Below are 25,565 nucleotides of genomic sequence, written 5' to 3' on the forward strand. Positions count from 1 at the left end.
ACTCGAGAATTCAATTTCAGAACTTTAAAAAGAAACAAGAAAGGGTTAATTCCCGAAGAGTCCCCAAAATACCAGACCCTTCCATTAAACTCAACCAATTTGAATCTACCATGAAGTATATTTAAATATGTATGAGAGTTATTTTCTTTTCTTCTAACACATTTGTGCAATAAGCAAGCATGCATTTGCAATTTGATCCATTTAACATCCAAGCTAATGATACGATAGTAAAGAATGAATTTGGGTTTTAAGAAAGTGTATTGACATGCTAAACATTCAAAGATTTTTATTACATAACCTATACACAAAGAGGAACCGAGTATAACTAAAGGGTATTCCGTAAATTGATCCCTAAACTATACACTTAAAAAACAAAACATAAAATACTAACGTGACATGATCAACTAATACTAAAATCACAATTTAATATTGATCAATTATGTCACATCAGTATTTTATGTAACAGAACTAACTCATTCGTAGCTAAAATAATATATGTTGAGGGATCGGATTTACCGGATTGCATTCGGGGACCAATTTTTGTATTAACCCCAAAAGTAATCCTAGAAATTGTCCTTTGCTCGACGGATGACACCCAAGGCTTCTGCTTCATTCATGGTGGCTGGAATATCTAATGCCTGCCGGATTTCTGTACTTGACGTCCGAAGGAAGGGATTGCATGCCTTCTCTGTCTTTAACGTAGTCGGAATCTGAAACAGCAAGTTGATAATCAACTTATCATACAAAATTTAGATTGAATATGCAGCAACAGCATCGACAAAATGGGTGCTTGCTGCCAAGCTCGTACAGATGGAGTCGAACTACGGCGCAGTACAGTTCCATAATATGTTAAATCAAGAAAAATGTATACGACACGGACAAATCAAATAGGGAAATATTGCTCATATCAAAATAACCAAACTGTGGTCAAACCAACAAACTGTCCTACGTCAAAGACAACAAGAAAAAACATGATTCACGACGTGTTCTCAGTCAAATATGGTGTAAAGTATGTACAACATGCATCCAAATGTATAGATAGCAAGTGCAAAAGCCGTTTATGTCTGTGCATGGAAGAAAAAGTACAACAAAAGAATGGCCCCAAGCTCAGTCAAACAAAATAATGGTCATTTATTGACAAATTTCATGATCTAATCCTTGGATGAATCATAACAAGAACATAAAATTAACAGTTGGACCATAAATTTGATGTTAAACCCAGAAATTACCGTAGGCAATCCTTTATTGCGAAGTTGAGCTACATGGGCCGCATACGACCTAAGTGCCTCGTTCTTGGGTTCTATAGATAATGCAAATTTTGAATTACTCTGCCAAAATGGGTACATATATTGGTTAGTGCTTTTCAGAATGCCAATTTGGGGGAAATTAAGTGGTTGGTCCCAAAAATTAAATAGACTGACCAAAGTATATTCATGACCACAATATACATTTGTAACATCAGGCAAAGACATGATCCTCTGAAGGGAAGAATGCATCTGTGGAACAGAATTCAGCCATCACGATACTATCAAGAACAATGAAGAAGATTTGCGCTAATATAAAGATCACAATATGTTACTCAAATTTTACATTAATTTGGAAATAATTTTAACTTCATGAACCTTCAATAGTAAAGGAACTAATGTTCAAAAGTTATTTTGCTCCAACTATTCATTTTTCTTGAATACATGGAAAAACTTTAAAAAGCTGAATATACTATGTCGGACACATACGCATATCCGAAGCTCAAACCCGAGTCTGAGTAGCAATAGCATAGTTGTCAACTAAGAGATAATACATGATAGAAGCTAAATTACCTGCTCTGGAGTTCCTTCAAAAAGCTTGCCACATGATAAGCTGAATAAAGTGTCTCCAGTAAATATTGCTCCAGAACCCGTAAAATAGAAGCTAATATGGCCTGTATGACACTTTTTCAGTTTAACAACAACAACAACAATAATAATAATAGTAATAATTACGAAAGGGGGTTCAAAGGAATAAACAACCACAAAGCTTGCACAACCAAGACTGACTTTTCTTAATTCTAAATTCAAGTGTTATTGCATTGAATTTTGAAATAATGAAAAATATTGAATTCAACAATTTTCGATGGAAAAGACTAATGAATCAAACCTCGGGTATGGCCAGGAGTTTCAATAACGCGCACCTCATGACCTGCAAACATCCACTTGTCCCCATCTTTTAGAACAATATCGATTCCAGGAATCCTATCTTTGTCTATTCCTGAACCAATCACCTACAAGAAGAAGAACATTATTATAGGTCATTATCTATTCCCAGAAATGGGTGTGATGTTAGATACAGGTAAGTGTTTGACACTAGAATGTAATTTTAAAAAAAAAAAAAGTTTTCTTAATGTATTTGGAGGGTCCTTCGAGGGTCATATATACCTATACCCTATTTGAATATGTGTCGGGGACAATTGCCAGTGCTTGAAAGATAATCAGAGCAACATACCCATCATTACGAGAAAGATACAAAAACCCTATTAGACTACACATGGTTATTCCATTTAAATGTTCCTTTGAAAGGAAATTACTCATCTGACATGAGCTGAAAAGGTGATAGAAAAGTTACAAGGAGATGACATTTTCATACCTTTGCACCATATCTTGCTTTTAACACCGCGTTCCCACCAGTGTGATCATGATGGTGGTGGGTATTCAATATATAAGTCAAATTCCAGTTTTTCCGACTCAAAGCATCAATAATTGGCACAGCTTCTGAAGGATCAACAACTCCAACAGTGCCTGTGTCCGCATCATGTAAAAGATATGCATAATTGTCTCTGAGACATGGTACCTAACAAAAATAACCGTAAGCTAAAGGTTCGTATCTAATATATGGGTAATGTATATGAAATCAGTTATTATAACCTTCAACAACAACAAATTGAAGAACTTCCATTTCAAGTTATAAGCATAAACAAAGTTACTCCAACAGCAGAATCTAGGAAATCGAGCATGAGATTCAGTATCACTCTATCAGCTCAAACCCAGGAGTAATACACTACACAGTTTAAGTCCCTTAAAGAAACAAACTCTAATACCTGGCAGCTTGGTTTAACAAATTATAGGCCTCGGTTGGTAAAGGTATCAAGCTACTTCAGCAGGGGCCCATTGATACCACCTATCTGATGCTCCCACTTCTCATTTTTGGCACCCATATCCAAACATGGATATAAGAGATTAAGTACCTCTGAATTTCATTTGGCAAATTCCTTTTTTTCCACTATTCCAACTGAAACGGTCTTAAGAATTTGAAAATAATTAATAAGAGAATGGATGTACCTTAAATTTCATATTTTACACATTGTCATTTCACCATTTGAACTCTGATGTCATCTTAATCATTTGAATGATGATGACCAACTAAATACCTTAAATTTGATGTTTCGCTATTCAAATGAATATCTAAGTATTCAAAACAATCAGCGAGAATGAAGACACTGAACCTAATAGATCAAGGAGCGGGGTCCTAAGAAAATGTGAACTGAACTATTTTGCTCATAAAAGCTAAGTTTGAAGGCATCCTTGTTAACAATGGCAGAAGATCTAAAAAAATAACACAAGGATGGCACCAGAAAGGGAGAAAAAGGTGAAAATGATTAAAACTGCACATTCAAAACTGAGAAAGATGGAAAGCAGTGCACTCACCAGTTCAATTTGTAAAGAGGAAGACATGTTTGAAACACTGCAAAATTCTGCAACCCTAAGAGACCGACTTGCTCCACGCAAGGTTTTGAAGGGTGTTGATAAAAACCGCATAAAGCCATACACAAGACCCTTCCTAAGGCAAAGCTGTCTCATGCCTGGCCACAAACACTGTCCACTCCTCACCTAAAACATCACAAAACAGGCTTTCAAACTTAAATACCATAAACCAACATATATGTAAGAAAAAGTTCCCACAATAAAAATCAATGGATTTCAGAGAAGCTCTGCAGAAAATAGTAATAAAATATCACAAAAAAGCGATTTGGAACTATTAACCAGATTGTAAACCACCAATCATTTCTCATTAATACATAGTACTACTCTGCAGTAAATGATTTCAAATAGTTCATATCAGCATACACTACTTAAATATATATATGGACAAAGCAACAAGTTCAACTGTTCGAGTTCATCTCGAAGTCGATGCTTTACTTTTATGAGTTGTTGGAAACAATTCATACCATATAATCCAGAAAACCAAAACTCCAAAACAAGCCAAATAAACTATACTGAAAATAACACCCATTTGCATACACCATTTCAAGACAAGCAAGACAAGATTCATATAAAAATGTGGTGATAAAATAATTTGCTATCTTTTTCAAAAACAAGTTTAAATCGTTCTTATTAAGGTAAAACTATAGGAAAACATGTCTAAATTTTGGAAGATGAAATGAAACAAAGAAAAGATAGTTAAAATTGTAATATAATTACATAATACAAAGCCAAAACTCAGACTTCCTATTAAGCAAAACTAAGACTAACTCTAGGCCATATGAAGACGGAAAATAAAGAAAAATGAAAAAAAAAAAACAAAAACAAATATACCCATTTCCTGAATTAGCCACAGCAAGAATTGTCATTTTCCTAGATGGGCTAGAAGCAAAAATCAGATCTTTACCACTATATTTTCATTTCTCTCGCCAAAAACAAAGAAATAATTTACAAATTGAACATAATAAAACGCAAACTTGCCTCATAAAAAAGCAGAGGAAAAAGAAAATCCAAGAAAAAGGAAGGAGAGAAAGCAAACCCTGGAACAAGGAAAGGAGGCGACAGCAGAAGAAGCTTTACAGAGCATTTGCATATCAGTTTCTCTCTCTAAAATGGGTTCTCCTTTTCCAGAAAGTTTACTCAGTAGTGAGAGAAAGTACGTGTATTTATGGGCTGTCACTCAATAATGCGCGAGTTTTATTTTGGGTGACTGGGTGGTTAGATTTGCCTTTGAATATTGATATTGTATGGGTTTTATTATTATTATTATTATTATGGAAATTCTATAAAAATAAATAAAACTTTTTTTTTGTCAAAAAAATAAGCTGATATTTATTAATTAGGCTCAAGAAAATGGAACTGAAAAGTAACCAACAAACAGCAAAGTAAACGACAAACTAAATAGACCAGTTGTCCAGCAGAAAAATAAATGAGACCTAGAAATTAACAAACAAAATTAAAGCAAAAGAAACCCCATGAGCCTGCAGAAGCACCGTTTCAACATCCAATATCAGCCAACCAGCTCTCCTCAACACCTGCCACTGTAACATGCAACCAAGAGCAAACGTCACTTTGCAATCTAAAAAATGGAGATTCAATGAACCTTCTCCATCCTCAAAGCGAACAAACAAAACTCAGTTCCTCTGAATCCAACACAACCAGTCATTCTCCACCACCAACTTCACAGAATCCGGAATACCTGCAATCCAGTTCCCGCATATTCCTCTTCTCCGTCCTTCCATCGCCAAAATGTGAGCCGCCCTATTAATCGTCCGAGGCACATAAATGTAAGTGACTTCTTCAAACAATTGTTGTAAACACTGAATATGAAAAGTAATCGGCCTAAGAACCGATCTGTCTTCCTCTTTTTTCATAATAGATTTAATGACTGTTAAAGAGTCACCTTCCACGATCAGACGCCGAAAGCCCATCATACGCGCGAATAGCAACGCCCTTTCGCAAGCTCGTGCTTCTGCCACAAAAGCATCACCAACCTCCTCAAACAGATAAGTATCAGTCCCTGCAACCTTTCCTCTACTATCTCTGGCTAATACTGCTGTTATAGCAATCTTCTTCTCCGGTAAATAAGACGCATCAAAATTAAGCTTGATAATATCAGATTCAGGAGGCCTCCAAATATCCTTGCCCCGACAACCAGAAGATAAAAGAGGATTCTTGTTAACTAACCAAGTATCATGGTCATACCCCTAATGAATCCCAATACCTTTGACATTGAGAACTTAACCCCTTCATGGACCAACTTGTTTCTATGATACCAAAGACACCATAAAGAGATTGAAATGAGTCTTCTTTGTCGACCATCTTCTGCAAGAAATGTACTAACAAAACAATTTTTATAATCCAGCGAAGCATCAAAATGAGGGAGTTTGATTTGCAACGAAGTCCACACACTCCGCAGAACCCCACAGGACCACAGCAAATGCTCAGTGTCCTCCAACACCTCCTTACACAGCGGGCACGCAGTCTCCACACACAAAGTTCGACGATTCAGATTCCCATAATGAGGCACCAGATTATTAAACACCCTCCAAACATGTATTTTAATTTTACTAGGGATGTTCAAAGCCCATAAATTAGTATAAAAACATTTGTAGTCCTCATTGCTATTGGACAAAACATTCTGTAACCTTTCTGTAAAGAGAACCCGGTAACCACTCCTAACAGTAAACTCACCTGAACCTTCATGCTTCCAAACCAGTACATCCTCCGGTCTCTGTTCAGAAATTGGAATAGAAAAAATACGATTTGCTGTATCGACATCCACTAACTTATGGACCAACTCTCTGTTCCAGGTACTGTTCCCAATACTAAAAAGTTGATTAACCGTTGTCCAGGCAGGCCAAATTTTTTGAATCGGAATTCTGTTATTTTCTCTTCCAGGTAACCAAGGATCATTCCAGATGTTGACACGATCACCATTACCCACTCGCCATAAAATCCCCTCTCCAATCAGCTCCCGAGCACTGCAGATACTCCTCCAGGTAAAGGAAGGGTAAGAACCAACCTTTGCAGTTAAAATATCAGAAAAAGGAAAATAACGGGCTTTTAAAACCTTAGCTAACAGACACTGAGACTGGGATAAAATGCGCCACACCTGCTTTGCCAATAAGGCCTTATTAAATAAAAATAGATTTTTAAACCCCAAACCTCCTAAATATTTTGGTTTACACAACACATCCCAAGTACTCCAATGGATACCCTTTGATTTTTTATTATTCGACCACCAAAAACGATTCATAATACCTTCAAGTTTACAACATAACGTCTTTGGCAGCTGAAAACATTGCATGGCATAGATTGACATTGCCTGTAAAACTGATTTTATAAAAACCTCCTTACCCCCCATTGACAAATAGCGCATACTCCATCCTTCGACACGCTTCCTAAAACGATCCATAAAATGAGCAAAAGCCCATTTTTTCCGTCTCCCCACCATCATAGGCAAACCAAGGTACTTTTCAAGATTAGAAGCCAAGCGGGCCCCTAACAGATCAATAATCTCCTCCTGAAGGTCAGAAGCAACATTAGCACCAAAATATGTGAGAGATTTGTCAAAATTCACTCTCTGGCCTGAAACCACTTCATACTCTTGGATAATGTCCCGAACCAACTCAGCACCCTCACGAGTTGCATCACCAAACAGAATACAATCATCGGCAAAGAATAAATGGTTAACCGAAAACTTCTCTCTACCTATAGGTGCCCTCATCATCTTTCCTTTGACTTTCGCATCTTGAAGAAGCAGAGAAAACCCTTCTGTACAAATTAAGAATAGGTAAGGACTAAGAGGATCCCCTTGCCGAAGTCCTCTAGAAGGTGAAAACCAATCACTAACAGTTCCATTAAGGCTAACAGAATATGTAACAGAACAGACACACCGCATAATGAGGGTAATCCAATTCAATGAAAACCCAAATGTTTCATCATTCCCGCCAAATAATCCCATTCCTCTCTATCATAAGCTTTGCTCATATCGAGCTTAAGCGCAAAATTACCTTTCTTGCCTCTCCTCTTCATTTTTAAAGAATGAAGTATCTCATATGCAACCAATACATTATCAGAAATAAGCCTACCTGGGATAAAAGCCCCTTGGCTTTCATGAATACAGGGCCCCAGCAAATCACTCATACGTAAAACCAATACCTTCGCAATGATTTTATAAATAATAGTACAAAGGCTTATAGGTCTGAAATGCGACATATTCTTCGGCTTATCAACCTTAGGAATCAAAATTATGCGCGTTTTGTTGATATCACCTATATTAGAATGACCGTGCAGAACAGATAAACAAAATTGGGAAACTTCAGAACCAATAATATGCCAATACCGCTGGAAGAAAAGAGCCGGAAAACCATCCACTCCAGGAGCTTTTAAATGTGCCAATGATTTGATAGCATTTACAATCTCCTCCTCCGTAAATTGTTTAAGTAACCTTTCATTCATTCGATCAGTAACCTTTCTTTCAACTAAGCCAAATAAGTGCTCATCCGAACCACCTTCAGATGCAGAAAAAAGCTTACCAAAATAGTCAGTTGCAATCTGTAAAAATTCCTTAGAGGAAGTAGTCCTCCTACCAGCAGCATCTTCCAATTCTGAAATCTTACCACGAAAATGTCGTTGTACGGCAACTTTGTGAAAAAAGCTAGTATTTCGATCCCCATTTTGCAGCCAATTAACACGGGCACGTTGTGCCCAGTATAATTCTTCCTTATCAGCTTCCAGATTGAGTCCTAATTGGACCTCCATAATCTCTGCTAGAATCTCATCAGAAGGGTCTTGATTATAAAGATTAGATAATCTATCTTCAAACACAAATCGGTTTCTCCTCTTATTACTACTATTGAGCTTGCTCCACTTCACCATTTGACGACCCATTTTCTCCAATTTATTCAACACACCATCAGAATCTTCTTCCCACCATCTTCTAACCAATCCTTCAAACGAACTATCTAAACACCACTTAGCCTCAAATCTAAACTGCTTCATACGACTGCTTTGATGATTCCATACCACCCCATCGTATCCAAAAGAAGAGGACAATGATCTGAGAAAGAGTGACTCAAATGTTCAAGGCGATATCCCAGAAAAAGATTTACCCAATTAAGAGATGCAACCCCACGATCCAGACGTTCCCTTATATTTGATGAAGCAAACCGTCCTCGTTCCCATGTAAACCATCGACCAACGAAACCTAAATCATTAAGACTACAGTCATCAAGGGCTCTACGAAAATCCCCCATTTGTCGGTTCGATCTGAGTCGACCTCCCTTTTTTTCAAAAGAACTTGTAATTTCATTGAAATCCCCTAAGACCACCCAAGGCATGGTCGAATCATAATTCAATTGACGAAGCAAATCCCACGAACCTTCTCTATGCCTTACATCCGGATGTCCATAAAACCCCGTTAACCGCCAATTAACACCACAATCAGTATCTTGGACCTCAACATCAATGTGAAAACAGGAAAACCTTTTAAGTTGAATCAAAGTATTCCCTTTCCAGCCCAATGACAACCCACCTCTTGTACCAAATGCGCCAACATCAATTCCATTCTCAAACCCAAACTTTAATCTAACTAACTCCATTTTTTTTAACTCAATTTTGTCTCCATAAGAAACAAAATACGGGGATTAATGGCTCTTAGCTTGTTTTTGAGCCTAGCAACTGTTCGTGGTCTCCCCAAACCACGAACATTCCAGCTTAAGATTCTCATTGAGCCCGGCTGCTCTGACCCGTAGAGCTAGCCGAAACATCCATTGATCCTGCTCCCACATTCGCATCCACAAGGACACATGAATTCTCCACTGTTCTCTGTCTCTTTTTACCATCAGTCAACATAATTGAAACATTTTCCTCCATTGAAACCAACTCCATAGGCCCACAAGCGACTTCTACTGAATTTACAGCATCAATACACCCATCACTTCCTTTATTTAAATTATCCACACCCCGACTATGTACAGATCCCAAATTACCCTGAGTAAAGCCTGCCCAATTTTCATCATTGCTCGGTGACCCATCCGCTGCTCGAAGCCACCTGCTCGCCACCCTACTCCGATTTCTAGCCACCGCACGTATCGATAGGTCCCAACCAAAAACAATTTTTGAAGGATCAATAGATAGCCGAAGAGGACAGTAGCTCTCCCCATGCCCCAACTTTCCACAAATAAAACAGAACAAACTTAACTTCTCATATTTAAACCGGGCATAAACAACCATAAATTTACCAATCAAAACTTTCTTTTTACGCTTCAAAGGGGCGGCAACATTTAAACAAACACGTATGCGTAAATAATTCTGAATCCCCAAAGTCGGAATGGACGTGTCATACTCAAGAAATTTTCCACAAAAATCACCAAATTGTTTTGCCATCGACACACTCATCAACCCCGGAGGCAAATCATGAACCTGTAACCAAAATTCCGTATGGTTTAACTCCATCACCACAGGGTTTACCCCAATTGGAACCCTTTGTAAAATTATTAAATGGTTATTAAAAAACCATGGAATTCCCACAACAACTCTTTCAATATCCACCTCATGAAAAAACTGAAAAAGGTATCGTTTTTCCCCAATCTCCGTTATGCAAATCCCTCCTATGGGATGCCAAAGATCCGCCATTGTGTTGCGCAATGACAGAAAATGAACGACACTATCAGTTAGGCAACGACCCACCAAACAAAGTTGATGAACACAAACCAACGCTCCATCATGCTCTTGAAGTGCTTCCTCCTCATCGTCCAATAACCTCAAATTTTCCAACGCATCCTCCATCCCTACCACCATACGCCGACAAAACGAACAGAGAAATGAAATTGGATGTAAAGCCCCCAGTGAAATCTGACCAAAACACCGAAGAAGAAACCTGAACCAGAAAAACAAAGAAACGTGCCAAAATACGGCAGACAAAGAAACGTGCCAATACGGCAGACTTACTTAATACCAAATATTTAAAAAAAACTCATGTCAAAATTATAAAATTATTTATAAAATAAAAAAATTTATATTATCAATATACCAAATATTCGCACATTTATTATATTTAAATAGATTATCATCTTATAAAAACTTCGCAACATGTTTATAATAATAAATAGTAATAAAATAATTAAAAAAGATTTTACTTCATGTTAAACTTGAGAGAATTTTTATTTTATTTTATTGACAATAGAAGTGTCCATAAACTTAGAAGAGTATGCCCACGAAAAATATTTGTACACTTTATGTTTGATTAAACTTGGCTTGATCCCATATTCTAAAGTTTTACTTAAGTTCACTCATATTTTTAATCCATTTGTACTAATTTGTTTTTTATCTAAATATATTATATTTTAATTTTGTATTTTAAATGTTTTTATTAAATATTTAAATATACAACTTAATATATTTATTAGTGTTTACCTAGTATTATATTATTATATATTTTATTTTATGTGTAATACTTTGTATAATTTAAATTATATTTTGAATATTAAATTTTAAAAAAGTTATGATATGATTTCTAAGTAGGTGACGATATAGTCACTAATATTATCAATTTATTGCATTTAAATAGTTGGGCTATTAATCGTAATTAACAATATAACAACAAGTTAAAGTGACACGTTATATCATTATTTTAGACAAAAATTTTAGTGCAAACTACACTAGTCCCTTTTTTTTTTTTACTTTTTGAGCTATTTTATATTTTTAATTTCTTGAATTTAATATATGCTCCCAAATTGGTACTGAGTACTTAGAAAATTAAGAAAAAAATTAAGTCTCAACATTTTAAAACTTTTTGAATTAATCCAAGAAAAACCCCAAATTGCCCTTTCCGTTACCAACCGTTTAAGTAAAAAATTTGGGTTTTTTTTTGGATTAAGCCAAATTATTTATAGGTCCCAACAATTTAGTTTACGCATTTTTATTTTTTACAATTCATTTCATTCGTATCAATATTCAAATGGATTTCATACTTGTAAACGAGGCTTAAAATTTAAATGTGTATTGTAAAAATATAGACCCTTAAAGGGCTAACCTCGCTCGAGTCCAGATCCATACTCGCCACCGCCAGCGGCAGCTCCCGACGAAGTTTTCCTGACGGAATGAACTTTACGGCACAAGAATGAAGAAAAAAGGAGAAATGAAAAAAGTCAAAAAGGTTAAAGATAAGGTCAACGATGGTCAAGATGATGATCCTTGGTGGTGGTTAGTTCAAGAAGGGATCAGACCCTCCTTCCTTTGTATATCCCTTTTCGCGCTATTGGTACGCGTCGCCGTTGGTCTTCACCCATATTCCGGTGCCCGTACTCCGCCCAAGTTCGGTGATTATGAGGCGCAGAGGCATTGGATGGAGATCACTCTTAATCTTCCACCAAAAGATTGGTATCGCAACAGTAGTGTTAACGATCTTTCTTATTGGGGTCTTGATTATCCGCCATTAACTGCTTACCAGAGTTACGTTCATGGGGTTTTCCTTAAAACCTTCGATCCCGACTCCGTTGCACTCTTCACTTCACGAGGCTATGAATCTTATCTTGGGTGGGTTTTCATTGTTTCTACGTTTAGGTTTGTAGATTTTCAATTTGTAGGCATTTGACTGTGGTGTTTGGGCACGTATTTGCAGGAAATTGCTAATGAGATGGACTGTTTTATCTTCTGATGTGCTGATATTCTTCCCGGCAGTTCTTTATTTTGTGTTGGTGTATCGTTCGATGCGGTTTGGCATGGGCCAAAACAGCGATGTAGCTTGGCACATTGCAATGATTCTACTGAACCCATGCCTGATCTTAATCGATCACGGTCATTTTCAGGTACTTTCAAGCCCTTTTTTCCAGTCTACTTCCACTAAATTATGAACAATTATATTGGGTCTTGATATTTGCTTGGTTCCTTTTGCAGTACAATTGTATCAGCTTGGGTCTTACCATAGCTGCCATTGCTGCAGCACTCTCTCAAAAGGATCTTGTGGCTTCCGTGCTATATTGTCTTGCTCTCAACCATAAACAGGTAATTTATGGTTTAGCTATTGTTTTGCAAAATTTTAAGTTTTCAGGTTTTCTTCGGATTTGAGAACTGTTTGATCAGATGTGTGATTTACTGCATTCGTGGACTGTTTATTGTTGTAGGACAAGCTAGTACTAGAGTCCAACACTTTTTTCAAACATGGATAGGGGGATATGACCTATAAAGACATCCAAATATGTGGAAAAATCTAAAAGAATGAACATAGCTGTATTGGACACATACTCGTATCTGGCACTCACATGAGTCTCAGTACCATAGAGAACAAGTAACTCAAAACTCAATTTTCAGAAATATCAATCTTTCATTCGTCAAAAGCCCTTAAAACTATTAGAACTTGGCATATTTATAACTCAACTGAACCTTAATAGAAACATCAAGTATCAATTATAGCCCTAAAGTCCTAATTTGTAGAAAAGAAGAAAATAGTATACATGAGATTTTGATTTATTTCAAATTGTAGCCCTAAAGTCCAATATGCAATGTGATACGTGAACGTTGATCTTGTGTAATTGTATAGAAGAGATTTTGATTTTCAAATTTCTCAAAGCATTAACATTGTTGTGGACATAGCACAGCCACAGTTACATATTGCTTTACAAACACTTATTTTTATCTAACATGAAAATAATGTGTACAATTGACTCAAAATAAAAGTTTTATGTGTACCATTGAACCAAAATCAGATGACAAAAAAATCTGAAATTTATTTGTTATTTGTGCTATGTAAGATGTTTATTTGTTGATATATTCAGGATTAGAATTTTAATATGGGTCTTCCTATGTTTTTATGTTTTCCAGATGAGTGCATATTTTGCACCCGCCTTTTTTGGCTATCTATTGGGTAAATGCCTGAGGAAAAAGAATCCACTGCTCGAGGTGACAAAACTGGGATTGATGGTTATAGGAACATTTGCTGTCGTCTGGTGGCCATATCTTCAGTCGAAAGATGCTGCTTTGGCTGTAAGTGGCCGAATAAAATCCTTTTATCTTTTTCCTTCTTGTTCTCTCTCTAAATTTCTTTACTCCCTAGTTAGCTTTCTGTTCTTTTATAGCTTGCTTTTATTATTATTTTTAATAGAGCTTCTCTTTTCCAGTTCTCTTCTTATATATGAAGAATTCATGCTTGCTAGAGAAATAGACAGCCCTATGTTAATTACCTTTTATATTTTTTTTATTGAATATACATTTACTTATGGGATTTATTTACGATTAGTAACTATATCAGTTGTTAATCTTTTTGTCAAACAAGAGGCCAGATGCTTCTGAATATTTAATCATATTGCATCTAGTTGGTGTGGAGCTATCTTTTAAATGATATTGGAACTCAAGACAAAAAGCAGCCAAGGGCATTATCCTCTCCTTGAGATTCACCCATGAAAGTATCTCATATGCTAATAATCTTGTCTGGAGAGTATAATTGCTTGAGGACTAAATGAAACTCATGAATAATTCCCATCACGATGGATAGAAAAATTTCCAACACCCAATAATTTGTTATATTCCATTTTACCAGAGTTGACACATCATATTTATAGGATTGAATACCGAGTTACTGACACGCCACTGCTGCTAAGCTGGTGCCTGCAAGTAGCTTCCATTTTGTTGAAAGAAAATTTTCTCACTGGTTCTTAAGAAATTGAGGTATTTTAGTCGTTTAAGAATGCCACTGTGACTTCCTCTAATATGTTTGCCTGTTGCAGGTTCTATCTCGTCTTGCACCATTTGAGAGAGGGATATACGAGGATTACGTGGCTAATTTTTGGTGCACCAGTTCAGTGCTTGTGAAATGGAAAAAGTTATATTCTACACAATCATTGAGGATTTTTAGCCTTGCTGCAACCCTTATAACATGTCTACCCTCAATGGTTCAACAAATCCTTGCTCCGAGCAGTAAGGGTTTTCTCTATGCGTTGCTTAATACTTCTTTCTCGTTCTACTTGTTCTCATTTCAAGGTATGTATTTCCTTTCGATTTTCATCCTTCTAGCCTTGTTTTTTTTTTTGTACCAGTTCTCAGAATCACTACTTGTCCTTGAAATATGCAGTGCATGAGAAATCTATTCTACTTCCGCTTCTGCCTCTTACCCTATTAGCCCTGGAAGAAAGTCGCTCGATATTGTGGTTAACACACTTCGCCATGTTCTCTATGTTTCCTCTTCTACACCGGGACAAACTGGTTCTAGCGTATATGGCTCTTTATGCTCTCTTTATCCTTGTGTATTTTGCACCCTGTGGGCCAAGTGGAAGATGCCACGGCTCCAAGACTCTCGACAATACCCAAAAGACCAAGAGAAGTGTGGATTTCATTACTTCCATTACTTTCCACCCGCTTCTAATGGGCTTTCTTGGTTTGTGCTCTCTGATTCTGCATGTTATTTACCTAACCATGCATCCTCCAAATAAGTATCCTTTCCTTTTCGAAGCAGTGATCATGCTTATCTGCTTCTCTCAGTTTGTCTTGTTTACTTTTTACTTCAATTCAAAGCAATGGATGTTATCGAAACACCTAACATCAAAAGATAAACAAAAGAAGCTTATTTGATTGTGCACTAACATTAACTTCATGAGACTGATTTTTACTGGGATGTATCAGCAGATTGATTTGTTAGTTCTTGGTTGATGATCACGATTTACATACATGCATGTATGTATGCTTTCTTGATGAATTTCTTTCGAGTATACAGAACTTATGTTTGTCTCTTACTAGATGTTCTCTGGCTAAACTTGCGCCGTCATAATGTTATTTTTATTTGGTACCAAGTCGGAATTACAGTAACAGTCTCAATTTTTGGTCATTGGGGTGTCAACAAGGTTCCTTAAACTCTTGTTGTTGACACCGGCATAATGTTATTTGCCCTCATGTCTAAATGAGTCTAGGTAACGCTGCTTCATAGTTTGATTTCTTCAACAATTCTAGTCTTAGTTCTTTGTTATTTGCCCTCTTTGTTATTTGCCCTCTTATGCCTAAATGTGTATTTTTAAACTGGAATTTTGAGCTCCAATGATTTAGTTAGAGATTTCAACAAATTGTATGCTAATAGAAAGGCTGAAAACTAATTGAAGTGTTGTTTTGATCCAAAGTATAACTCTGTAGAGAAGGGTTGGAGCGGTTAACAGTCATTATATTAGATTTATAGAAATCATGCAAAACCTCGATACAGTTCGTTTAACCATTCGATTTGATGAATTCATTGATCTAAACATGTCTAGATGTAGTGCTTAATCTATAAACAAAATTAACATTAAAAAATAAACTATACTTGCAGCATCCGCAACGTACACAAAGATGATGGCAAATTTTGAAAATTATTGAATTCAACAGATAATCACTTTTGTTCAATCTCCCAATCAATTAATTCAAAGAGTGCCAAGGTTTAATTGAACATCAAAAAGTACATCCTCCAAACACCAAATGGCGTGAAATACAATAAAACCATAAATCAAAATCCAGATTTCTTGGCCTAGTAATTGAATAACAGACTTGGAGAAGCACTATTTTCACAGATCTTGGACACTCAAACCTGCAAACATGAAAAAGAATGAGAGGTAATGGTCAACACCAATGACCCAGAACATCGAGATGTTACTAGAATAGAAACAACACTAAGAATGAAAGATATAGTCAAGGGCAAGAACGATAAGAAAGAACACTGGGACAACTTGTAATGTTGCAAGTATGACAGCAATGGCAACTTCATTTCAACTACGTATGTATCTACAATTTTCTAACATGCTTGTTCAATCAAGAAAAGAACAAAGGGAATGGTCAGGACCAAGAATGTTGAGATGGAAACAGTAAGTCGTTCCATTTTCAATTCTATAACATGCTGGTTCAATCGAAACAAGAAAACAAGAGACTACTTCCAATAATGCATATCTATCTACCTGGAGGAAGGGACTGCTTCAACTTGTCGGCTTTCTCAGCATCAGACACACAAAGTGTGTACAAGTACTTGGAGCAACGGACCTTAAACTTCACTACATCTTTGCTCTTCTTGATCTTTACCGAGCGAGCATCTTTCCTTCTAGCAGTGAGAAGGAAGTCCTTGATCTCATGAATTTGCTTAGGCTGTCCATCATAACATCTGAATCAGAGATCATAACCACACACAAGCATAAAATGCTTCACCTCTACTCCGACTTCATTTTTCATTCAAGAATTTATGTTCGATGTAATAAGACCCTCCAAATGAACAAACACAAAGGTGACAATGTAGCAAATAAACAACTCAAAAGAACAAGTCCTAAAAACACAAATTGTTATTTTTACAGATGAATCAAAGTTATAAAACCAGAGCTCAAAAATCAAAACCCTAAACCCAATCAATATTTTAAGCAACCCCGTCAATGGAAACTACTAGTTATCATAGTTCTACAATCCCTAGAACTATTAGGGCATAAACCCTAAACCCAATCAATATTTTAAGCAACACCATTCATAAGTTGTAAAGGTTCAATCCCACTTCAATTAGGGGGAAAAAAACACAGCAGTAGGAAAGCTATAAACATAAACAAGAAAAAGGATCCGAAGTAATAATCAGCAATTAACGTAAAATGGGGGAAATGAGCATCAACTGAAGAACAAATTCAGAAATATAAAGAGAGAATTGAAGTGAGAAATGAAATTAACCATCTTGGATTGAAGGTTTTGGAGACTTTTTTCAGTTTGAAACCCAGCAGGCGCCGAACCTTTAGATTCTTTGGTAGTCAACAAAATATAGGATCTCCTGACAAAACCCTAGAAGATATTTCCCCTCGCATTGCCCGTTTTGGCCTTGGATATATAATTTTACTACAATACGTGTCCGAGGGCATAACACGACTCAAATTATTATTTAACAATAAATCTGTTTTAATTTAAATTTACTTATAAAAATTCATTTATATTAGTATAAACTTCGATTTTATTCTACCTTTTAATGGAATTCGTTTAATTAAAATAAATGTTTGATTCATTGAAATAAAATAGAAAGATAAAAATAAATGTTTGATTCATTGAAATAAAATAGAAAGATAAATATACTTATTTATATCGAACTTACAGAGATAATAGGCTAAAGAGTTGTGGTGATGGATAAAAATATTTATGAATTAGGTAATTCAATTTGTTTGGGATTAGATTTAGATTTATATTTTTCAATCTCAAACCGGCCGGGTTTAACTCATTTTACTGTTTATAAATAATAAAAATTATAAAAATAAGTTTATATAATTAAATTTAAATAAACAAAATTTTGGTATTATTTTCTATACAATAAAATGAGCTTAGGTTAAGTTCAGAGCTTAAAAAAAATTTTTAAACCAAACTTTAACCTAACTTGAATAAAGATTTTTATTAGTCAAGCGAATATGACCAGATTAAATTATACTTACCTAACTTCAAAATATGAGCTTAAATTTTTACCTAAATTGTCCATATTTTTTAATAGCTGATTGAAGCTCATTTTGACCCAATTATATTTTTATTTTAAAAATATTTATATTAATTTCAATTTAACATTTAATAATTCTAAGTATAGGTAACCTAACATTTTAAAAAAAATATTTATATGATTTAGTTTTTATGTGAATATTAAATAATGTATATTACTAACAAATATTAAAAATATAATTTTTTTTAATGATAATAATTCAAGGGTCGACGTCGGAGTTGGAGAGGAAAATAAGAAAAACAGGAGAAGAAACAGAGAAAGATTTCAAAACTATACCAACACAAAGAAATAAAATAAAAATGTTACTAATTCATTGTATATGCATAATATCCCCTATACAAGCCCTAAATCACCTTCTACTGCATCAACCAACAATCAAACTATTAAGTTCAGAAGCCAAATAGAACACAATCCTAAGTCTTCTAATTTCCTAAACGCTAAAACTGAGCTAACCTCATCGATGGACTAATTTTCTCGTTCAGCAAGGCCACACCGTGCCATGTTTTAAGGGAAACTATGTCAAGAAACTTAACGAGTCAAAAGGTGGATCACAACTGCATAGGATGGGGTGAAGGAGAAAGGAGGAAGTTGAACATCTTGTCCCTTATTCTCTCCCGAAGTTGTGGCATCTGCCTCATTGCGTCCGGCATGTCATTCAATCTGCAAATGTAAATTAGTAGAAGCATATAAGAATCGTCTCCTCATACCCATATTCATATGGGCTGGAAATGGATGGCAAACAAGGGTATTTTTAGAAAAATAAAATGTCAGAGCAACATAACCCGAAATCCCAAATAATATTTATGCTTACAATATAATTTAATGGTTAAGAATATATTTGCCATTCGTAAAAACAGAAGCAAACCTGCATACTATCCAATCGTATGACAATAAGGTGAAGAAAAACGGTCATAAATACACAAAGTATTGCGTAAAATAAACTAACATGCATGAAGATAAACCTGCATCCCAATTCTACCATACACCTATATGTGCCCAAAACCTATGCATCAGAATACTTGACAGTTGCAAAAAGAATGTATTAAATGATATGATCATATATCATCACCATCAAGAAGGAAAATGTGCATAAACTCGACGATTGTTAAAAGAACTCTATTCTTTTTTGTGACACATAACAAAGATTTCAATTATTATAGAAAGGAATGCTTAGCGGAAACTGGAACTTACACGTTTATGATTTTGAGAATATTTTCACGAGTTTGACAGAAGAGACCGATATTTTCCTGTAACTGGAAAAGGGTAAAAGAGACAAGTTCTGTTAGGGATCCACCAAGGCTGAACAGAACAGAACTTTGGGTTAATCAACACAAATGAACAGAAATTCTATCCACTTTTACATGTTCCGCATTGCAACTACAATTCCTCTGATACTAACTCCAAAACATTACCGTCCTGGTAGAGGGAGATATTAGAAGAAGAGACTCTTCGAATATTTATTACTATAGGTAATGGGACTGGTAATAGTATGTACAAGCTATGTTACTTGGACTTGGGTATGTCAAAAGTTTTCAAATTTTTCCATGTATTTCAAGGATCCTTGAAAGGTCACGTCCTCATACCTATGTCCACATATGGGTTGGATATAGGTGGGGACACAGGCATTTTAAGAAAAAAAATGAAGAGTCAGGGTATGAAAAAAATGAAGAGTCAGGGTATGTAGCATTGAAGAACCAAAAATCAAATAAATAGAAGAATAAAGGGAAACTGATATACTCATGACATGAGTACTTCACCTGGAGAGCCGCAATATTTTCAGATATCCGATTTAAGGCTTGAGCATTCTGCTCCAGAAGTTCTCCTGTCACCCCGCCAATGGCTGTGAAACAGCATAATGTAGCTTTTCAATTAAATTTTCTGATAATAACAGCACAGAAGACAAGGGACTTTTCATGCTCACAGAACTTCAGGAACCATAGAACTAGACTTAATCTTCGTTGTTTGCAAAACCAATGATATAGAACAGAAACTATATTCGATAAATATTTTCAGCTACTTCTTTGCACTATTTTAGTTGCTTGCATTGTGCAAAGAATTGACATTCATCCACACAACAAAGTTTCCAAGAAAAGAATAGATACTTTTAGCTTATTAAGTAAACAATGAGACAAAAAAGGGCAAAGGGATCGAGTCAGGACAACGCCAGTGACACAGGCTAAACGAAGGAAAGAAATTATGTTTCACCACCCACAGTTCGAATCCTCCAAAAGTAACTTGTTTTCTAGACCTGAAAGTTTCAACAGCTTTGACGGATAGCTACAAACATTTAATACCACCCAAACATCATCCAGAGAAAATGCCAAAAATTGAATGCAACTATAGAAGCAAACAATTTATTACAATTGTATATAAGACTCAATCTCTCTACAACAAGACTATGTATATAAAACTTCTTCTAGTATGACACTAAGTCTTGATGAAAAAGAAAACATTTGATTACAGTAAAATTAATTAAAAATTCGGGGTAACAGATGGGACTTTTAAGGAAGTAAAGAACGAACTTGCACATAAAAGCAAACAAAAACTGAGCCATTATTAGTTACTTAAAAGTCTTCAAAGATAAAATCCAACCTGTGTATGAAATACCATCATTAAAGTCCACAGGAATCATTGGGGTTGGACATGCTGGAAGATTAGGTTGAGCAGCAAAATGAGTATGATTTCCAGAAAGATAAACTCTTTCCTGAAAAGGAAAAGCAAAAGATATTCCTAAGTATCATTGGTCCAAAAATGGTCATGAAATATAAATATTGCCTTGTTGCTTAGCACGCAACAAAATATTATTATGAACAGGAAATTGTGAAAGAACTTGGTTAAGTTTAAATTCCAAGTCTAAATGTTAGCTAAAGTAGGGGACTTTTGATCAACAGACAAAGCACCAGTGCAATGCAAAGTTCCCCACAGAGAGGCCTCAAAGAAAAGATGATGAAAAGACAACAATGTATGATAATGCATCCCTTAGTCAAGCATATGCAATACCCATGAACCTAAGGTAATCAAGCAAAATTCCACCAAAAAACAGCTGCATAGCAGCAGGAACTAATTAATCTCCATCTAACATCTTACCAAGGAAAACAAAAATCACTATCAAAAATGGTCCCAAGGTCTGAGGAGCTTTCCTCCACTACCTTGTGTGTAGAAGAGAGTTTCGAGTGTGAATGAAAGCAGTAATTCACATCTCTTCTAATGTGAATGTTTAGAAGGGAAGTAGATAAACAGAGAACTGTCTGCATGTCAAGCGTCAAAAAGAGAGAATTTACTTTTAGCTTATGTCTAATTGTATTAATTCTAAAAGTACCCAACTAATAAGGCTCATAGGAGCAACCAAAACACAAATTAGTGCAACTTTGCACAGAGAAAGAGAGAACCAGTAAAACATACCCTCTTGTCTTTAATTTTTCTGGCTAAATTGAGTCCTTCCTTTCTTCTCTTGCTATTTTCCTTTTTCTGCATAAAGTATAAACCAGATGGTGCTTGTATGATACACGCATAAAAAACATTATTCTCTGCAAATACAGAATAAAATCCTTTTGACAAGCATAAATGCTTCATCTTCTAAAGAAGATTTAAGATGAAACCATCAAAATATAGCAGCATGCTAAAGCCACATGCAAAATATGTTCCTCGTGTGGTTATATATATGAGTCTAAATTCTACAGTTCTGGCAAACAATAACTGACGGGTTTAAACTCAGGTGTGACCATAGTATACAAGTACTTCAAAATAAATGAAGAATCCAAGCAACATAGGGTTTAAATAGAGACAAATGAGAACAGTAAGGCTTACAGTCATCCATTTGCAACGCAAAGCCACATCCCGTACTGTCTTATTCTGTAACTCCAGGGCTATCTTTGCGTAACGAGTTACACTCAGTTCTAATGCATGTCTGCAAGAAATACCAAGATACCACCACAAAAATTAAATTGGTGGACTCAATTCAAGGAAAAAACACAAAAAATTCAAAGCAAAGTAGCTCAATTAATTGGCACACAAGAAAAAGAATAGAAGACCAATCGAATAACATAAGTAAAAATTATGGGCTGGATAAGTACGTTTGAGTGCATCCTCAAAAGAGATCATCTGGTATTAGTTAATAAAAACAAAATATAAAACAATGAAGGAGAGGAAAGGGACTATTGTCTCCCTATCTATTTTTCTCCCTCCAGAAACTTAGATACCCATCTCACCAGTAATACCTTCACTGGGCATGGTTGATTAAAAACTTGGTAAATTTGTCTCTATACCAGTATGCACTTATAACTAATAATGGTTCTATAATTAACCACAGATGAGGAACATAATCAACCCTTTCATGAAAATAAACAGAAAAGGGAAATGATTAAATTATAATGAACACATATTGTAAAATGAATAAAATCAGCAACATTTAAATATATAAAATCACTCACCAATTTTGTCTAATAATTGACTGAAAGAAATCCTACCATATATCATATTTCTACTAATCCTAATGTCACCAATTAGCAAAACAATTGAGACTCCAAGTATGGAATAGAACAAACTACACACATAAAAATAAGGAACCCATTACAATATTCACTAGCAAATATCCGGGTTTATAGTGCCAACAAAAGGTTGAAGGTAGAATGGGTTCAAACACGAGCAGCACTAGTAAACTCCACTCTCAAACCTTAAGATCCAATGTCAAACTTTTGTATATCTCCAGGAAACCAATGGTAAGCATCAGTAAAATATAAGATCACAAACTACTTTTATTTTCTTTTCCTTCCTCCCCGTCCTTATAGGTAAAGATAGGAGATCCCAAGAAGGAAAAAAAGGTGGGTCATGAGAATGGTGTTGTAAAGAAGATAAGGGGTATTGAAAAGGCAGGATTGCGGATGCGATGTGGGAAACCATTGCAAAGTGGAAGAAGCAAGTGAAAAATAAAGGAGAAGTAAGAAGCAAAATAAATGAAAATTGAAAAAGATGGCGAATCACAAGAGAAAACTTCATTTTTTATAACATTTATATTAAAAAATCTAAATTATTGTAGTAAAGTTATCGGCCTTACTAACTGTAACTCAAATTCCATAACTTCAAAGAAAAATCCCAATTTCAGCTTTCAACCGTAACTAAATTTAGTCTACCTGTTAAGAAAAGAAATGCAACAAAAGAAAATAAAAGTTTAAGAGAACAACATTCTTATGTGATCAGGTAAAGTTTGAATACCATGAGTATGAAATACAAGAGCGATACTTAGGAAGAAGTAAGATGCTTAAGACATGTAAGCCATTTGATTATACATCCGGACACTAAGAAAGATGCAAAAAATACAGAAAAGATTTTATCTTTTCATTTATGGGACCGATGCATTGCAAGTTTCGAAGAAAGGCGATTCTCTAAGTTTCAGTATAATTGAAGTCAAACGCTATCCCAAACATTAGAGAATAAGACAACTCAAATGCAGCGATTTTGGCTTCGAAGCATAACATTTCATTTTAGCTTTGGTATCTTGGCACAACAAAAGAACTACATTAAGAAGCATAAGATTTCTAAACAGCATTTAAAACCCCTCTCTTACAACCATTTGAATACTCAGATTGCAACTATAATTAGTAAGTTTAGAATAGAGAAAACAACTCAAACCATTGAAGTGAAATCTCTGAAATGGTATTTAGTCAAGGAACAATGATGGATATATAAATAAGTTGCTCCCATTCATATTGGCTACTAACTTTTTTCCTAGCCTATATAAAATTTAAGCACTGCAATATTGGCAGACTGTTGCCGAACATATCATTTGCAATCAGTTCTAAGAAACCACCATTCAAAACAACAAAATTTGCATTTCTATCATTTAAAAATTCAAAATCTATATTAAAGACTTCATACATTTATAAAAAGACAATTTCATCAAACACCCAAAATTCTATGCAACCAAAAAAATAAAGAAAAAGCAAAAAAGAGTACTCACTTTTGTAACCCATTTTCGAGTATTGCTTGCTCTTCTAATGTCCAATCCATGGAAATACCAGGGTTATGCTTCAAACCGGGACACCAAGTCTCGGGTATAGGTTTCCCGTTATTCAAGTGAACTCCATTGAAAGAAGACGGCGCGTGATTCGCTTCTTGTTGATGGTTCCCCGGTGGGTACGCCATCAATTTTAGCTTCAAAAAAAGAATTTCACACTATTTTTTTTATTTTTTAAGTTTTAAAGAAACTACAATGGAATCAAACAAACAAGAAGGGAAAAAAAACCCACAATTGTCAGACATGAGAAAATTGATTCCTTCCCGCCAGATGAAGAGTTCCCGCCATTAAAGAAACAAAACTCAGATTAAAAAGAAAAAAGAAAAAGAAACCCGAAAAGAGTATCAAACATCGTGAAAAATGGAAGAGAATTCAAAGATCAAAAGAGTAAGGGGATGTTATTAGACTGAAGGGAGCTCTTCTATTTTGAAATTTTTATATCAGCAGATAAAGATGAGAACAAAGCAATTGAGAGAGAAAAAGGTTCAGCAGAGAATAATGTACTGAACATAGGAGAAATCAAATCAAAATCAATTTGATTTGAAAGGTGAAATAGAAGGTTTGTTTTTTATTTTAAGTTTCCATAGTTTAAAGTACATCTAAATTCTTTAATTTCATTATTATCTTTTTCTTGAATTTTATTTGTTTATTATTTTATATTCTTTTTGCCAGTATTTTTATATTAGCCGACTTCTTCACTTAAATGACTATTTTTATCCTTTAGAAAATATATTATATATATAATATTTGATCTAGTCTCTGGATGTAAATCCCATACATTATCGATTAATAATAATATATATCATCATTAGATAAAATAAAAAATAATTTATAAATATTAATAATATTATTTAAATCTAATTAAATAATAATTAATTATAAATAAATATTAAAATATTAAATTTTAAATTTTAAACCCTTAAATTTAAGATTTGAAATTTGAGAATTATCCATGTTTAAATAAAATTATTAATTTTTTTTATATAGAAAAGAGAAGAAAAAAACCATTAGGCAGTCACTATTTTGGGTACTGCTCAACCAACAAACTTGAATAATTGGTGAGCTAAAATGATGAAGTCCAATGTTAATTCTAAATATAAATATTCATACAAAAATAGAAAGAAAAAAAACCTCTCATATATATATACATATCAGAAACTCTATCATATACATATGCATTTGGAAATATAAATTTAGGATACAAATTCGTGTTTAAAATTAACAATGAATAATAAAATGTGTTGAAAATTCGATAAGCTCAACACACCCATTACAAAGGACCTAGGATCTACAACTAATGTTACACCAACTCTCTGAAGTCGGTTAACCTTTTACTTCCTAGCCTCTAAGTGCACTATAA

The 25,565-nt window shown here is 34.8% G+C and overlaps 4 protein-coding genes across 5 annotated transcripts; 1 reads left to right on the top strand and 3 right to left on the bottom strand.

The window, feature by feature from the left end:
- Positions 1 to 260: 260 nt before the first annotated feature.
- Positions 261 to 4,963, bottom strand: LOC107890549 (probable hydroxyacylglutathione hydrolase 2, chloroplastic). The gene is made up of 8 exons (XM_016815032.2): positions 4,771 to 4,963; positions 3,678 to 3,860; positions 2,620 to 2,823; positions 2,134 to 2,257; positions 1,818 to 1,918; positions 1,422 to 1,496; positions 1,230 to 1,328; positions 261 to 710 (listed from the first exon to the last, which is right to left on the bottom strand). The coding sequence occupies exons 1-8, from the start codon at positions 4,822 to 4,824 to the stop codon at positions 564 to 566; spliced, it is 987 nt and encodes a 328-aa protein (XP_016670521.2). The 5' UTR covers positions 4,825 to 4,963; the 3' UTR covers positions 261 to 563.
- A 6,656-nt stretch (positions 4,964 to 11,619) lies between these two features.
- Positions 11,620 to 15,426, top strand: LOC107890550 (probable dolichyl pyrophosphate Man9GlcNAc2 alpha-1,3-glucosyltransferase). Its single transcript, XM_016815033.2, has 6 exons — positions 11,620 to 12,275; positions 12,361 to 12,547; positions 12,636 to 12,743; positions 13,560 to 13,721; positions 14,462 to 14,714; positions 14,806 to 15,426. The coding sequence occupies exons 1-6, from the start codon at positions 11,860 to 11,862 to the stop codon at positions 15,300 to 15,302; spliced, it is 1,623 nt and encodes a 540-aa protein (XP_016670522.2). The 5' UTR covers positions 11,620 to 11,859; the 3' UTR covers positions 15,303 to 15,426.
- A 621-nt stretch (positions 15,427 to 16,047) lies between these two features.
- LOC107890551 (60S ribosomal protein L38) lies at positions 16,048 to 17,579 on the bottom strand. The gene is made up of 3 exons (XM_016815034.2): positions 17,391 to 17,579; positions 16,646 to 16,829; positions 16,048 to 16,281 (listed from the first exon to the last, which is right to left on the bottom strand). The coding sequence occupies exons 1-3, from the start codon at positions 17,391 to 17,393 to the stop codon at positions 16,259 to 16,261; spliced, it is 210 nt and encodes a 69-aa protein (XP_016670523.1). The 5' UTR covers positions 17,394 to 17,579; the 3' UTR covers positions 16,048 to 16,258.
- Positions 17,580 to 18,481: 902 nt separating this feature from the next.
- Positions 18,482 to 24,831, bottom strand: LOC107890552 (uncharacterized). Of its 2 annotated transcripts, none has more exons than XM_016815036.2 (8): positions 24,438 to 24,831; positions 24,149 to 24,363; positions 22,000 to 22,099; positions 21,595 to 21,660; positions 20,785 to 20,896; positions 19,950 to 20,032; positions 19,384 to 19,445; positions 18,482 to 18,852 (listed from the first exon to the last, which is right to left on the bottom strand). In XM_016815036.2, exons 2-8 carry the CDS (start codon positions 24,331 to 24,333, stop codon positions 18,741 to 18,743), a joined length of 720 nt encoding a protein of 239 aa, XP_016670525.1. In that variant the 5' UTR covers positions 24,334 to 24,363; positions 24,438 to 24,831; the 3' UTR covers positions 18,482 to 18,740. The 2 variants fall into 2 exon arrangements, with proteins under 2 accessions (XP_016670525.1, XP_016670524.1); XM_016815035.2 differs by having other exon boundaries at positions 24,149 to 24,342; positions 24,438 to 24,795.
- Between the last annotated feature and the right edge of the window lie 734 nt (positions 24,832 to 25,565).

The sequence above is a fragment of the Gossypium hirsutum genome, chromosome D09 (genome assembly GCF_007990345.1).
Source record: "Gossypium hirsutum isolate 1008001.06 chromosome D09, Gossypium_hirsutum_v2.1, whole genome shotgun sequence".
In the NCBI taxonomy this organism is placed as follows: Eukaryota; Viridiplantae; Streptophyta; class Magnoliopsida; order Malvales; family Malvaceae; genus Gossypium; species Gossypium hirsutum.